The sequence below is a fragment of the Danio aesculapii genome, chromosome 19, assembly GCF_903798145.1.
Source record: "Danio aesculapii chromosome 19, fDanAes4.1, whole genome shotgun sequence".
Classification (NCBI taxonomy): Eukaryota; Metazoa; Chordata; class Actinopteri; order Cypriniformes; family Danionidae; genus Danio; species Danio aesculapii.
The window spans coordinates 18188061-18205560 of record NC_079453.1 but is presented as its reverse complement, the minus strand read 5'-3'; the positions used below and the strand labels follow the sequence as shown (position 1 = coordinate 18205560).

General features: G+C 38.9%; 2 protein-coding genes across 3 annotated transcripts in view; one reads left to right on the top strand and one right to left on the bottom strand.

Annotated features, from left to right (window-relative positions):
• The window catches only part of vps52 (VPS52 subunit of GARP complex), a 34836-nt gene extending 26847 nt beyond the window's left edge, over positions 1 to 7989 (bottom strand). For both annotated transcript variants that reach the window (XM_056480346.1, XM_056480347.1), the window contains exon 1: positions 7675 to 7989. In XM_056480346.1, coding sequence (XP_056336321.1) covers positions 7675 to 7767 — 93 coding nt within the window. In that variant the 5' untranslated portion in view covers positions 7768 to 7989. The remainder of the gene's footprint in view (positions 1 to 7674) is intronic.
• A 4-nt stretch (positions 7990 to 7993) lies between these two features.
• On the top strand, positions 7994 to 17427 carry rps18 (ribosomal protein S18). The gene is made up of 6 exons (XM_056480348.1): positions 7994 to 8102; positions 8549 to 8647; positions 8732 to 8818; positions 9050 to 9151; positions 15600 to 15691; positions 17323 to 17427. The coding sequence occupies exons 1-6, from the start codon at positions 8100 to 8102 to the stop codon at positions 17396 to 17398; spliced, it is 459 nt and encodes a 152-aa protein (XP_056336323.1). The 5' UTR covers positions 7994 to 8099; the 3' UTR covers positions 17399 to 17427.
• The last annotated feature ends 73 nt before the right edge of the window (positions 17428 to 17500 follow it).

Sequence of the window (17500 nt, the reverse complement as noted above, 5' to 3'; positions counted from 1 at the left end):
AAGTTAGAGCGGGGGTCGGCAACCCGCAGCTCTAGAGCCGCATGCGGCTCTTTAGCCCTGCCTAGTGGCTCCCTGGAGCTTTTTCAAGAATGTTTGAAAATAGAAAAAGATGGGGGAGGGAAATATATTTTTTGTTTTAATATAGTTTCTTTAGGAGGACAAACATGACACAAACATTCTTAACGTTTTCCAATGCTGTAAAATGTGTAGAATAAATATTACATTTCAACATTTTTGTCAATGAAGATTTGCGTCATAGCCTGCGACACACGTTTCTATCAGCAGGGCGGGATGCCAGGCAGGTGGCTATTGTAAACAAACCGGCGGCTGAGTGATGGGTCATGGATCCCAAAGGAAAAAAGAGAACAGAGGATTCAACGTTTCTTGGACCGAGTCATTTGCATTCATTGCCAATGCGGAAGGATTGCCTGAATGTTTGCTCTGTAACGAGAAGTTGTCAAATAACAAAAAGAGTAATGTGGAAAGACATTTCCAGGGAAGGCATGCTACATTTGCAGCCAAGTATCCAGTTGGGAGTGAGAGAAAAAGTGCGATTGCATTACTTCTGGAGAAATTAGAGGAGCGCAAAAATAGATTTAAGAAGTGGATTGCATCTCCAAACTCCACTACTGCTGCAAGTTTTGTTGCAACCCGGGAGATAATAAAGCGTGGAAAACCGTTCACAGATGGTGACTACATGAAGGAGTCGTTCATCAACATATCAGAACACCTATTTGCAGACTTCAAAAACAAAACCGAGATAATACAGAAAATCAAAGACATGCCTCTCTCCGCTAAGACAGTGAAGGAAAGGGCCATTAAAATGGCAGGCAACATCACCGATCAGCAAATCAAGGACATTAATTCAGCACCAGCATACTCAATTGCTTGTGATGAGTCGTGTGATGTGATCGATATTGAACGGACTCCGCTTTTATGCAGGTATGTGAACTCCGATGGGCCGCAAGAAGAAATGATCCAGTTAATACCACTAAAAGGCCAAACACGGGGGGAGGACATATGTGAGGCTGTGCTGAAGTGTTTAAATGACAATGGAATGAACACCAACCACCTGATTTCAGTGGCTACAGATGGGGCACCCAGCATGAGAGGATCAAAAAGGGGGTTTGTGACTTTGCTACAGAAAGCATTGGATCGAAATCTGCTTGCATTCCACTGCATCTTGCACCAAGAGGCACTGTGTGCACAAACATTCCCATCAGAGTGTATGGCGGTGATGAACCTTGTCATCGAGATGGTGAACAAGATAATTGCAAAAGCATTGAACCACCGTCAGTTCCGTGCATTGCTTGATGAAGTTGACAGCCAATATTCCGATCTCCTGCTACATAAAGTCCGATGGCTGTCCAGGGGTGAGGTTTTGCGTCGCTTTGTCGCTTGTTTAGAACACGTGAAAACCTGAACTACCCGCAACTGGAAGACACAGAGTGGCTCGAAAAACTGCATTTTTTGGTGGATATGACAAGCCACCTAAACAAGCTGAATGAAAGTCTCCAGGGGCGGGGAAACACTGCACTGCAAATGCTGGAGACTGTTTTGTCATTCGAGCTCAAGCTGACTGTCTTTGCCAGAGATGTACAGCGAGGCACGCTCTCCCACTTCCCCTCCCTGAGAGAATTCAAAGAAGCCCATCACAATCACACTCTCAACGGTGATTATTTACAAGGTGCGATCGTTGATATGCAAACTGCATTTGGGAGCAGATTTTGCGACTTCCGAAAGGAAAAAATGACACTGTCTTTCCCTTTCACACCGCTGGAGAGTGACCCGTCCTTGTTAAGCACATTTCCAGGAGTAAATCAAGCTGACCTTGAAATGGAAATGGCTGATATAGCCGACAAAGATTTATGGGTGTCCAAATTCAAACGTCTGACAGCCGAGCTTGAAGACGTCACTCGCCAGAAAGCCCAGCTTGCCCAAAGCCACAAATGGAGCGAAATTGAAAGCCTCTCAACACCCGAGAAACTTGTCTATGACACGTGGAATGCTCTTCCTGACAGTTATAGGAACATGAAGACATATGCATTTGGAGTATTATCCATCTTTGGATCAACATACCTGTGCGAGCAGATATTCTCAAACATGAACTACATCAAATCAAAATATCGCACCCGCCTCACAGATGAGAGCTTGCAGTCCTGCGTCAAGATTAAAGTTACATCTTACAGGCCCGATGTTGAGAAGCTGACCAGTGATGTCCGAAAACAAAAGTCACATTAAACGGTTAAGATATTTAGTAACAAAGTGGGTGTTTTTATAAAGTGATTTCTGATTTTTGTTAGTATATATTTGGAGTGACACTTAGGGATATTGTGTTTTATGCTCAGGTCCGAGGATAGCTGCGTTGGTTGTGTATCAAAAGAGAAGAGGATGCTGCTGCGTTTTACCCTTGCACTGACTTGTTTGGCATTTGCACAGAAATCAAACTTAAACTGTATTAATTTGATTTTATATACTTTATCTTTTCAAAAGGCTGCTGTTTTATTTTTATAAATGCAGGCTGCGTTTTATTGCACTCTGTTTGTTGCCCCGATGAGGGCCACGTTATGCACGTTCCATTTTGTTGTTGCTTTTTCGAATCCTCAAAATAAAAATGACATCAAAAATCGGATTTCTTTATTGCATTTCTTTAATTTCATCAAAGCAATGTAACATGGTTTATTAATATTGTAATGAAGTTAAACTTGAGGCGGCAACGAAGTAGTCATGTGGTGCGTCATTCTTTACAGGATGCGCTGCAGGGAAAATAAACATTTAATCATGAAGGCTCATTATGTATTTGTAGCCAACTTAGTCATTTTGATAGTAGGCTAATATAGATATATAAAGCATGTGTTGCCTTCATTATAAGGCTTTTAATTTTTTGCGGCTCCAGACATACTTGTTTTTTGTTTTTTTGGTCCAATATGGCTCTTTCAATATTTTGGGTTGCCGACCCCTGAGTTAGAGGAATGTGGGGGGGAGTGTATTGGGGGGGCAAAAGAGTCAGTGAGGGGCAGAGTTCAAAAGGAAGACAGCTCTGGGGAAAAAGCTGTTCCTCAGTCTGCTGGTTTTTGTCCGGGGGAGCCTGAAGCGCCTGCCGGAAGGCAGGAGAGAAAACAGTCTGTGAGCAGGGTGAGAGGTGTCCTTAAGAATACCGCGTGCTCGGCGCAGACAGTGTTTCTTTTGGATATCCTCTATGGCTGGCAGTGTAGTCCCTGTGATGCGTTGGGCAATTTTCACCACCCGCTGCAGTGCCTTACGCTCAGCAACAGAGCAGCTTCCATACCATACTGTGACGCAGTTGGTCAGGATGCTTTCTATTGTGCAGTGGTAGAAGTTCACCAAGACAGCTGATGAAAGCAGGTTTTTCTTTAGTTGCCTCAAGAAGAATAGGCGCTGGTGAGCCTTCTTGACCAGGCTGGAGGTGTTGGTGGTCCAGAAAACGTCCTTTGAGATGTGGGTCCCCAGGAACTTGAAGGATGAGACAGGCTCAACGGCCATCCCATTAATGTGGATGGGATCATGTGAGCCTGTTCGTCCCTTCCTGAAGTCCACAATGTGCTTGGTCTTGGTCTTGGTGGTGTTAAGGAGCAGATTATTTTCGGTGCACCAATCGGCCAGATGCTGTATCTCCTCCCTGTAGGCAGTCTCATCATTATTGCTGATTAGATCAATCACTGTGGTGTCATCTGCAAATTTGATGATGGTGTTGGATCTGTTCACAGGCCTACAGTAGATAGTAAAACGGGAGTAGAGGAAGGGGCTCAGCACGCAGCCCTGTGGTACACCAGTGTTGAGTGTGACGGTGGTGGAGCAGATGTGGCCTGATCTAACATTCTGAGGTCTGTCAGTCAGAAAGTCCATAACCCAGTTGCAGAGAGACGTGTCGATATCCAGGTCTCTGAGATTAATCAGTAACTTAGAGGGTATGACAGTGTTGAATGCTGAGCTAAAGTCAACAAACAGCATTCGTGCATAAGTGTTTTTATTGTCCAGGTGTGTGAGGACAGAGTGCAGTGCTATGGAGACGGCATCTTCTGTGCTCCTGTTGCCACGGTAGGCAAACTGATGTGGGTCGAAGTGTGGATGGCAGAGAGTCTTTCAGATGTGCCAGGACCAACCGCTCGAAGCACTTCATGATGATGGGTGTGAGTGTTACAGGGCGGTAGTCATTCAGGCATGTTGGGCTGAAGTGTTTGGGCACTGGCACAATAGAGGTGGTTTTAAAGCATGTTGGCACAGTTGCTAGGTTAAGTGACAGGTTGAAAATGTCTGTGAATACCCCAGTGAGCTGTTCTGCACATGCTTTGAGGACGCGCCCAGGGATACCGTCTGGTCCAGCAGCCTTACGCACAATGATCCGACTCAGTGCGGTGTAGACTTCTGAGGAGGTGAGTGTGATAGGTGAGTGGTTGGTTGAGGTAGTGTTCCTGGTGTAGGATTCTGTATTGTCTCTTTCAAAGCGGGCATAAAAGTAATTTAGCTCGTTCAGGAAGGAGACATTTGTGGCTGTGGGTGTGGACTGGCTGGGTTTGTAGTTGCTGATGGCCTGGATGCCCTGCCACATGCGCCGAGGATCAGAGTTGGAAAAGTGCTCCCCTAGCTTTAGCTTGTAGCAGTGCTTGGCCGTTTTGATGCCCCTTCTCAGATTAGCCCTGGAAGTGCTGTAGGCCTGTGCATCCCCTGATCTGAAGGCAGTGTTGCGTGCCTTCAGCAGGAGGCGCACCTCCTTGTTCATCCATGGCTTTTGATTTGGGTATGTGGTGATCTGTTTCTGAGTTGTAACACTGTCTATGGTGGTGTTGATATATTCCAGAACAGAGGAAGGGAACTGTCAATGTCTGTGTGAGAGCCACATGTGGCCTGGTAAGCAAACATACTCCAGTCTGTGTGTTCAAACCTGTCCTGGAGTGTGGAGTCCACCCCCGCTGGCCACACTTTGATGGTCCTCACTGATGGCTTCACACGGTTGGACGAGGGGTGAGTACTTGGGGGTGAGAAACAAAGAAAGGTGATCTGATTGACCCAAGTGGGGAAGGGGGTTCACAGCGTATGCTTCAGCCATGTTTGTGTAAACTTGGTCTAAAGTTTTGTTTCCCCTTGTGTGGCAGAAAATGTTTTGATGGAATTTGTGGAGCACTGTCTTTAAGTTTGAGTGATTAAAATCCCCCGCAACAATAAAAGCAGCCTCCGGGTGAGCAGTCTGTTGTTTGCTGATGGCTGCATGAAGTTCATTCTTAGCAAGTTTGGCATCAGTGTCGGGAGGAATATAAACAGCAGTTATTATGGTGGAGGTGAACTCCCGTGGCAGATAAAACGGTCTACATTTAACCATTAGAAATTCCAGGTTAACAGAGCAATGTCTCCCAACGATGACAGGGTTTGTGCACCAAGCAAAGTCTGCATAGTCCTCCGCCTTTGGTCTTACTGGAGTCATCCGCCGTTCTGTCTGCTCGGAATGTTTGATGCTCAGTTAGCGATACAGCGTTTTCTGGTATCCCGCTGTTTAGCCATGTTTCTGTGAAAATCATGACATTACAGTTCCATAATCTTCTGAATCTCATCCATTTTGTTCACCAGTGACCGTATATTGGCGAGAAAGATGCTGGGTAAAGAGAGCCGGTGTGGTGTTAGCTTTAGCTTAGCTCTTAGCCCGCCGCGCTTCCCCCGTCTTTAAGTTCTCTGCGCCGCCTTCGAGCACTGCCGCCCGGCCGGGTGGGGCTCTCAGGCCCGGGTGTTCTGGCAATCTCAGGGATGAGTTGAAGATTGTTAATAAAACTGTCCGGAATGCACAAACCAATATCCAAGATGTCCTGTTGGGTGTACAATGTATAGGCACTGCTGTTCTGCACGAACAGACCCGAAATGAGCAGGAATAATACTGCAAAACTGCAGAAACTGGAGAGACGCTGAGCCTCGCGAACTGAACGCGCCGCCATCTTGTCTCGTAACCGTATATATATATATATATATATATATATATATATATATATATATATATATATATATATATATATATATATATATATATATATATATACATACACACACACATATACATACATATATATATATATATATATGTATGTATATGTGTGTGTGTATGTATATATATATATATATATATATATATATATATATATATATATATATATATATATATATATATATATATATATATATATATATATACACATACACACACACATATACATACATATATATATATATATATATATATATATATATATATATATATATATATATACACACACATATATATATATATATATATATATATATATATATATATATACACACACATATATATATATATATATATATATATATATATATATATATATATATATATATATATATATATATATATATATATACACACACATATATATATATACACACATATATATATATATATACACACATATATATATATATATATATATATACACACACATATATATATATATATACACACACATATATATATATATATATATACACACACATATATATATATATATATATATATATATATATATATATATATATATATATATATATATATATATATATATATATATATATATATATATATATATATATATATATATACACACACACATACATATATATATATATATATATATATATATATATATATATATATATACATATATATATACACACACATACATATACATATATATATATATATATATATATATATATACATATATATATATATATATATATATATATATATATATATATATATATATATATATATATATATATATATACACATATACATACATATATACATATATATATACACATATACACACATATACACATACATATCTACAGGAATAATACCCCCAGTGCCAAAGCCTACTAAAAAGTAGACAAGCAAAGATGCACATTATACTACATCTACATATCAAATGTTTTTCCAAATCCTGCAAGAAACAAAGCTGCATAAGCAACATTTCTATCAGTTTGAGAGCTTTGTTGGTAATGTTAAACTGCTATATGTAACACTGAGTGCCATGGCACATACTGGTAATCAAAATCATGTTTACATGACAGGTACATTGTGCCTTGCAGAGTACACAACAATAAAAAACATTAATCAACAAATCCATTGTATGTTCATTTGCAAAAACGGGTAACTCTGTTTTTTAATTATTTTTTTAATAATCATGTTTTCATTATTGTGCATTGAAAAGTTCGTTTGTAATAAAAAAGAAAAAGTATGTTTTGTCAATAACGTCATCAAATGATAAATCATACTTTTATATTGTGTCATGATGACTTCACAGAATCGGTGTTTTCTGAATTTCGTGCCTTAATATCATAGCTTAATATGTGTGAGGTTTTTTCCACGCAGACATTGGTCACGTGATCTGATGGTGGCGTTGAATAGAAAGCCGAAATTTGTGGTATATTCAGATTTTGATTAAAGCAATAACCTGCATAGCCCCATTGCACGAACTACATTAAAACTATATGATATGCCATTACAAACTTCACATCTCTATTAAATCCAGCTCTGGGACTATTAGCCTTTACTGTTGTAACGTCAAAAATGTGGAATATGACCACCACTAAAGCTGCTGTTTCATGTAAAAAAATATATATAATTACCTCATCGTGTAACGTTATACAGGCCATCGCACCGGTCACCGAATCAACGGATGTGTTTATATGAACAGCTCCAGCGATCAGCGCCTCCGCCATGCCGTCTGTAGTACACAAAACTACACGTCCGTTTAGGATCTTAGTCCCTGTAGTTATTAAATCCGCGAAAATGCAGTGTCACGTTTAAAAATTTCAAGAAATGTTATTTAAAACAAAAAAATATTGAAAATATCATAAGTAATATAACACGTTTTAAACCTGATGTTATATATTAGTTTAGATAACAGTCTGTCAGAAATGTACTTGGTGACGGAACTATAGACTGTAAAAAAATAGGGCGGAACCTATTCCAGCCTAAAGTTTGCGTGTCATGTGGCGAAAATATCGCGAGACCGTGACAACTTCCTTTTTGCGCGGAACCAGAGAACAAGATGGTGAGTGCTAAATGGTACTCTCAAAGTTTTAGTGGAAATCTCGCACCATCTGCCTTATTTATGTGTGTACGGTTGTTATGATTCAATATTATATGTACTTTATACATGATGAACTCGTGTGATTTAATATTTTAGCTATAAAGCATGGAGTTGACGTTATGACGAGTGACCGAAATCCACTCTGTTGACCGCGCCGCTACAGAAAGATACCATACTAGCACAAAAGTGTTTTTAAGGTTCATGCAGAAATTTAGCACATGTATTTAAACACAAATGTATGATTTTTACTTTCGGCCCGAATTATTAAAAACATACTATGTAGTTGAGAAAGCATCAAAGCTGTTACATTTATGTACTGAAATCCAAAATTCATTAGGAGAGGATAAAGGTGTGTATAAAATTACCATGTGGTGTGATGCATAGTAACTTTTTGTTTTTATTTTCAGTCCCTCGTCATCCCAGAGAAGTTCCAGCACATTCTTCGTGTCCTCAACACGAACATTGATGGAAGACGTAAAATCGCATTTGCCATCACTGCTATTAAGGTAAACGATTTTAACTAGGTCAATTTTGTTCTGTATGTTAATGTAACTTAAGTTCTTAATATTGTGATCCACTTCCTTTAACAGGGTGTTGGAAGGCGATATGCCCATGTGGTCCTGAGGAAAGCTGATATTGATCTAAATAAGAGGGCTGGAGAACTCACTGAGGATGAGGTGGGTTTGTAAAAGTTTGAAAGTATCTATGTAAAATCAAATGGACATGGAACCGTTTCTCACAACACAGATTTCATGTCAGATGGCACAATTTTATTAAGTGCCAAAAAAGTTATATTCCACCCAGAAAGATTTTATATGAATGCAAGTGGAAAAATAAGTGAAAGATTAAATTATTATTGTAAGAGGTTTTTATGGTCTAAAATGTTTAATTATGGTTTTATTGAATAGGTTGAAAGGGTGGTGACAATTATGCAGAACCCTCGCCAGTACAAAATCCCAGACTGGTTCCTGAACAGACAGAAGGACATTAAAGATGGGAAATACAGCCAGGTATGATTGTAGTACCATTTTAAATGTTTATCAAGCTTGTCTAGTACTATTACTTGGATGTGGTACATGCTTTAAAAGAAGTTCAGTACCTATAACATGACCCACAACTTGAATTAGGCCCTGTTTACACTTAAACATTTTTGTTTTAAAACGCATAAGTTTTGCTACGGTTATGCCTTCCGTCTACACTATCCCAGAGTTTGAGCACTGGAAAAACCCTAATAAGAGAGGCGAAGGTCTGCATCCCCGCCTCTGTGTTCCCTATCCACACTGACATGGAGCAGCAGCGTTTTAGAATGAAAAACGACCTCTTCATCATTTCCAAAATGCTCCGTTTTCGGCGCTCAAACGCAGGCGTAGTGTGTCTAACATTAATGGCACAGCGGTCAACACTGTCAAGATCTACAAATAAAAAAAATAGTAACTGTCTTGATTTTATGTTTGTGTTAAAATGAACAAAATTCCTCTAAATAAGAAACTAAGCAGAACACTGATAAACAGAAATTAAGTGGCACAATTCCAATAATGCAAAAGACAAAAATGCTAAATTATGCATACATGTTCTACAATAGTGGCATAAGTTTGAGACTTAAAAAACTGCTCTTATACTTTGTCAAATAGAATTATGAAAATGCAGTACCACCACAAAAATAGACTGACAAATGCACACACAAAAATACTTTGAGACAAACTGCTCTCATAATTTGTAAAATAAAAATATCTAAGCTGCAGAACTACCACACAAATAAATTGTCACTGACGGGCGGACACATTTGCGAGACAAAAATTCCCTTATAATTTGCCAAATAAAAATATCCATGCTGCAGAACACACAAATACAAATCAGAATACATTTGTGATTTTAAATAAATAAATAATAAAAAGTCCTATTATTTGCCATAAAATTATCCAAATTGCAGAACCACCATGCCAGTTATTGCTATTAAGATGACGCATGTTAATATCAGACATCACCCGTGAGAGCACATCAGTTATTATTGTTAACTCTGTTCCTCTCATCCATGTCAAGCAGTGTGTGCAGGTGACCACATATCTGTTTGTTTTGATTAATGATTTTAAATGCAATAAATCTGTTAATATAAAACTTGTAACAAGTGCTCCATGATTTTTGTTGGGTGCACCTACGTTTTGGCTGATGCTTTAAGGTTTTGAAGTTAGGAGCACCAGTGCTACCAAGCGAAAAGGTTCATTTCGGGCTCTGCACACACATGCCAAGGCCTCTTATAATTTGTCATGAAATTATCCAAACTGCAGAACCACCACAAAAGTAAATGTAACACAGATACAGAGTAATTTGTAGATTTAAATAAAGCATTAAACTCTTAACTTTTCTCTTTTGTAACTTGTGATTAATCATAGGGATTTTAGGGTTGTTAAACAACTGTTAAACTTGTAAATGGGGCCTGTCTAGAGCCCCCCACTTTGTTGCACTTGTTTGCAATAGGGCACATACTTTCCTGTTAAACATTTTACCCTTTATGACAAACTTAAAATATTGCATCACGAGTGAATGAACCTGACCTGTGGAAGCAAGAAAACATTTGCTTAACTCACTTGTCACCTTTTGTATTCTTCTAGTATTTGTTTTTAAAAGCATGTTATGACTCGTTTCCACAGACTGGTACAGTACGGTTCGGTTTGGTACGGGTCACCTTTATCAGGCTTGCGTTTCCACTAACAAGGGTACCCTTTTGGTGGGCGTGGTGTATGACAGTTTCAGTCGACGTCATTCTCGCTCCAGGAAATGTCTACAATAAAGCTGTACGGGTCACTTACATATCATATGAAAAGCACTTCTCACAACACAGATGCTTTACACACATAAATACTTGTGTAGAAATGTTAATTACTAACTTTTCAATGAACATGAGTTGGTTATAACTGCAGATCAAAAACAGTGCGAAACAGCCTACTGTAACGTCTGTAAATATATTAAATAACTAAATAAATGAACATTATATAAACACATACAGCCCCTTAAAGACTCCGATATGTTCCCAACTACAGAAGAACTACATATAGCAGACATTTCGCCGGTATTTAGGTTCAGAACAACACAAATTATAGCCTACAGTCAGTGAAAACCTCTTATCTGTGTCTGTAATCTTCAGCAGCACATGTAGCCTCTGTTAGACAGTAATTCCATCATTCTGAGTTCATATTAGTCCAAAAGGTGAAGATAAGTTAGTTATACATGGCACTTTGTTCATGTTTGCTGAAAAATGTGCTCCTTTTTTTTCGGCTTCTCCTTTGTTTTTTCGCGCTTCACTCTCGCGTCTGACAGGATCGGGTTTCAAAAGCACGTCAATAATCAAGCACAGGTTATTATCAGCTCAAGAAGTTTGTTATTTCAGATATAATGTTAGACGCGCGCTCGCGCAAGGAAGAAAGCGAAACCGCTCGCGCCCCAGACTGGCTCGTAAAAAAACCTATGGGGCACAGGGTAAATCTGCTCTTCTTGGATTTGTTGCTGTTCATCAAGATGACGACAAGGTTTGTTTGAGCCCAGATTGATAACGGCTCGTTATGTATTTATAATTCCGCTAAAATCTCTCGCTGTGTTTTTCAAACATGGCGGTTTTTTTGTTTTCATTCTGGCTTGTTGCGTAATCGAATGATGTATCTCTGTAAACCAATAGTGTTCAGCTGCGCGTGTGGCTCCGCCTTTTGGTACCCTTTTTCGTGTTTGGTACCCTTACGAAAGGGTGCCGAAAAAGTGGTATGGTATGGTTCGGTATGCTTTTTGACAGTGGAAACGGCCATAAAAGCTCACCGTACCGTACCTCTCAGTGGAAACGGGCCATAAAAGGGCCATGAAATCCCTGTTTTAGCAGGGTTTTTTTTTCTCACCTCTACTTTGGAAAAAGTCAGGAAAGTGGGCGTGTCCAGCTCTGTTTAGGGTGGAGTGTCGGAGGAGGGAAAGAGGGATGGTCTGTAAAAATTTGCATAAAAATAAGTGTCGGTTTGGCAAAACAAACACACACACGCAGGGGAGAAAGACAAAAGACAGTGACTGTGTTTACATGGACTTAAGTAATCAAATTATTTGACAAATTATTAAATGGTGGACTTTAACTGGCTCTTTCATTCAGGAATTTCATTCATACTCCTCGTGACAAACAGGATATTTGATTCGAGGAACTGCTCGAAGCATGTATTTTTCATGCAATGTTTGTTACCACACGGCGAATGAGAGAAAAAAAACTGCATTTCTCAGTAACTTGCATACACTCGGTAGATAGCGTCAGAAAGCTATGTGTGTTATTCCTGTCACAAAATGCGACGAAATTCCTACACGACGGAAATAGTTTGATTGTGGTGCTTGCATGTTCACACGCAGAGAGCCGCATTTACAGCAGATTTTTCAGTCCATAATATAATATTGTAGTGATTTTAACGTTTGGTAAACTTTATTAACTTCGAAATCATTTGACTCGTGTCCGTCTTTAAACACTGAAAGAGTACTGCTGACGATACGAACTAACTTTGCCTCTGAATAAACAAACAGACCACTGATAGCTTACCAAATCTGTAGAGACAGGACAATCAACACCAACTGGAGCCGCGTCTTTATTAAAAGGAGACGAGCAGCAAATCCGGATTTCACCATTTCCAGATGAGAAAAGCTCCCGGGTAGGGCTGGGTATCGTTCCAAAATTTTCGATACCGATACCCTGAATTCGATACCGGTTCCGAACGATACTTTTTTTCGATACTTTTATTATATATATTTTAACAAGATTATTTTTTCCGGATGTTTGTGACACTTTTCACAGCAGCCTTATTTCTGAGACCAATAAACAAAAGAACAAAAGCACAATATAAACAAAAGTGTAGTTAACAATAAATTAGTGCAAACAGTTTTATTAAGTTCAAGCAGTTTTAAGTTGGTCAATTTTAAGTATTTGTGAGGCTTACTGCTGCTTAAAGGTTTAGTTCACCCACAAATTGAAATTCTGTCATTATCTACAAATGAAGATATTTTGGATTTAATCCAAAAGCTTTCTGATTATCCCATGGATAAATCATTGAATAAAGTTATTTTTGTTTACTTCGCACACAGAAGTATTCTTGCAGCTTCATATAATTATGATTGAACCACTTATATCGCATGGACTTATTTTGACTGTTTTTGGTTCCTTTCTAGGCATTGAAAAATGCATATCCAGTAAATCTAATCTTTCTCTACATTAGAAAAAGGCAGCAAACCTTTAACAATAAAATTTGTAACGGCCCTGTTGCATTCATCTTTCCTTTCTTTGTTCATTTGTACTTTTTCTGCCAGTGTAAATGGATTATAACTTGATTGTCTCCTAATTCCAGGGTCAGCAGGAGCAGAGACTATAACATTAATGTGAAGAAAACATGAAAGCTAAACTGTTAATGCAGCCAAGGATAAGGACAATTATATTATATAATTCACATTAATGTGAGGTAAACTTTATCATTTACTGTTAACCTTAAAGCATTTTAGTATCAACTTAGCCAGGTATTTAAAGCCATCGAAACAGTACATAACGTTACACAGCGTACGTTAGGTCAAAAAAGGATTAATAAATTTACCCCGCACAAACTTAAGCCCCGTTTACACTGTCAAGTCTTGATGCCCAATTCCGTATACATATGATACTACCTATATCAGATTTTTTTTTGTCTGTCCGTTTACACGTTCTTTTAATTGTGACCCATATACAATTCATGTCTTTACACTTGCCGTCCAATTTACGATACATACATAAACGCGGGTTCTAGCATCTGTGCCACACTAGCCACGTTGGAATATGGGAAGCATAGTATAAGCATTAAATGGTTCAGTCCAGATTTACCCCCACACAGTTTACGTAATGGTATGGCCCTGATGCATGTGTGTAGTTGATGTAGCCTTTGCCTGTGTGCGCACTGGTGTTGTTGGAGAGAATAAAGTTGATCTACATGTAGCCCGCAGTAAGTGTATTATTAGTGACAAAAAGCAAAAGTTACAACACGAAGTTCACCCAACTTTAAAATGATTTTGAGGCGGAGGAGGTGGGAAAGGGCCATCATCGCAGCTCGTGCTTATGGTTTATATGCTGTCCTACACCATTCAGAGGAATGTGTGGTTACGAGAGAGATCTCAGGTCTGGTGGGAGCAAATTGTGGCGACTGACCACTTTCCTCCATGTTTCCTCTGTTGTTGTTGTTGTTTACCGCGTCAATCTCCACACACGCTCTTCCTTCTACATCATTAAACAGCGAAGAAGCACCACATTGTCACAAGTTTAATGATGATCAGAACAGAACGCATCAAATCCTATCTGCCTGTTTACATGACAGTCACATTGTCACATATGCGATTTATATCTGATTTATTTCCACATATGAAGGAGGCCTGAAACCGATCGCTGAATATCCGAATGCATGCGTTTTTTCTGTTTACACGGTCATAGAACAGATCCAATCTGTCTCACATATGAACAAAAAAAATCGGAATTGGGTCACATTTATCTGCAGTGTAAACGGGGCCTTAAACTTTAACAAGCAAGAAGTGCTAAAAGTTTACTGATTTTTGTATGTCTGTTTGACACTTTGACAAGCTTTGCGCGAGTTTGCGTAACCGCCGTAAACTATTGATTTATCAAGACAGCCTCCCCGCCGCAGCCAATCACCAGCATTTGATCAGGGCACGTTAAGGATGCAGGTTTTCTCCAAGTGGTGCTCACTGACGTTGACAAGATTATACCCTTGGGTATCGAAATTTGGTACTGAACGAAAATGATTTTTTCGATACTCTGTAGTATCGAGACAGTTCAGTCGGTGCTTAAAAAGCGATACCCAGCCCTACTCCTGGGTAAAAAAATGTTCCTTAGACACGTATTTCTGTTGCGCGTCTCGTGTAATCCACACGTGAGTCAAGCTGCGCTCTCATAGAGGGAAAATGAAAACAAAACCTTCACTGCAGCAAATTATAAAAGCAACACTGCATGCTTGCTTTGGAAACACAATGTGGCGTCTCTGCCGTCTGAACACTGTAACAGGTGAAAACAGTCTTCAAAGCTATCATGCATATTAATGAAGTTGCACCACATAAACGATAGACCGCGCTGATTGGTTTGAACCAAGTCTTACTCAAGAATGAATGCAGCACACTTAGAGACGTCATAAGGTACTCCCAGGTACAGACGTCCAGTCTGCACGCTGGAATACACACTAAGATCACATGGCCGTGACTCGGCTTAAATTCGTTTCAAACTGGAACCAATTTTTACTTTTTAGTGAAATATGTGTCCTAATAGTGTTTATAGCAGTGTGGGACACATATATGACAGTCAACAGCTCAAAATGTGTTTTGGTGTTTCGTGACCCTTTAAATGTATTTTTGTCTTTTATGAAATAAGTTCTATATAGGTTAACTAACAAAAATTGTGTACGTGTCATTATTTTTACCTAGGTCCTTGCTAATGGTCTGGACAATAAACTGAGAGAAGATCTGGAGAGGCTGAAGAAGATCAGGGCTCACCGTGGTCTCCGTCACTTCTGGGGGTAAGTTCCACCTCTGATGCTGTTAAGTACTTCAAGCCAAACATGCCCATTTATTTATTAGACCTGACCGTTTGTCATGGATGCTATCAGGTCCAGTGAAATGTGGATCAGGGTCTATTTGAAAGGAATTACTGTTGATTTGTAATGAGAAAAAATAATCAATCGACATTCAGAACCTATGATCGATCTAATTTTCCTAGGTTGAATTTTTTTTTTTTCTCCTTTCTCCCTTCTATTATTTACCCTACCGTGTGTGGAGTCACGTGACCCCACTCTGTTTTACAGTATACTTTTGCATGAAGAGCACATGTATGGTCCGGAGCAGGCCTTGCATTTGCATACGCATGCATCTCTGACAACCCCTTGTGGGTTTAGGTCATAACCTTTCACTGGGTGTCCGCGGGGTCTTTTAAAAAAAAAAAGTATTAAGTTGATAAATCAATGTAGATAAATTTAAGACCCTTAAAGTATTAAAGTCTTAAATGCTATTTTGCCAGGTATTAAACTTTATATCATTTTTGATAATTAAATGTATGGTTGCATGCTAAAGTTTGCCTGCGAATATCAGGATGCTGTGTAGTTTATGAAATCCTACTAGATTTGGCTTCATGCTGCTTTGTTTATTGCAGTAATCAAGGCAACACCATTATTTCTGCAGTTCTATAAGTGCCAACCTGCTGAATTAACTAGATGTAATATTATATAATAATATTATGAGGTCTTATATTATAAAGTTAAACGGTCTTAATGTATGGAAAGAGTTTTGGGGCGTACACGCACTATGCTTTCCGAACCGTGGCTAGGCCCATTTCCTGGATTGTTTGAGAAGTGTGAGTGCTCAGGCATGGTTCCCTTGGCCAGCTCTGGCCCGGTTGGAAGAGGTGTGCCAGAGCGTGGTGCACTTGGGCTTTGGCGCGGTACGCTTCTAGTGTGAGTGCAAAGCGTGCCAGAGCCCAAAACTGAAGACGAGACGTGACTTTTACGGGACTGTTTCGTATGGATTACTGTTCAATGAACACAAACTGTCATAGATTATTAAAGACACCCCTTCAGCAAACCTCCAAATTCCTGCAGCACGAGCACTTTATGATTGTTTATGAGCGTCAAAAGTCATGTTTTGCACTTTGCACTAAATTGAAAATGATTGTAAGCTGCGCTAGAGATGCCGTGAGACGGCATATTTTCCATTACAATAAAATGATTATTTAAATAAAAATATTTGTTTACAAAAGATGCAAGAAATGGACTGTTATTTTATTTAGAGACTGTTTATTTTTTAATTTTAATATGAAAAGCACTTTTGGAAACAAAATTAATTTTCTGTGCAAGTTATTTATTGTCACTTTTTTTTGTAAGAAAAAACTGACTGTTCGACAATATGTTCAATTTCAGTTGTTCAACATTGATGATCAATAAATAATCAAATATATTAGTGTTTTCTACAATTATTTTAAAATCAAGCAATTCACCCTTCATTCAAAAATCTCTCATTTGTAATATGTGGGCATATTTACTGTACTGTGATTTTTAGGCCAAATCGCCCAGCCCTAATGAGCATGATGTTTTTAATTGTCAACTGTGATATGTTTTTATTGAAATACTTAATCACTTATGTGTTTCTCTGTTTTTAGTCTCCGTGTGCGTGGTCAGCACACCAAAACAACTGGTCGTCGCGGTCGCACTGTGGGTGTGTCCAAGAAGAAGTAAATTTACAAATAAAGGAAATCATTCAGTCATTGTGTCGTTTATTTCTTTTATCAAAATAGTCATGCATTCTAATCATGTTTAAACAGAAGATATACTGTGAAT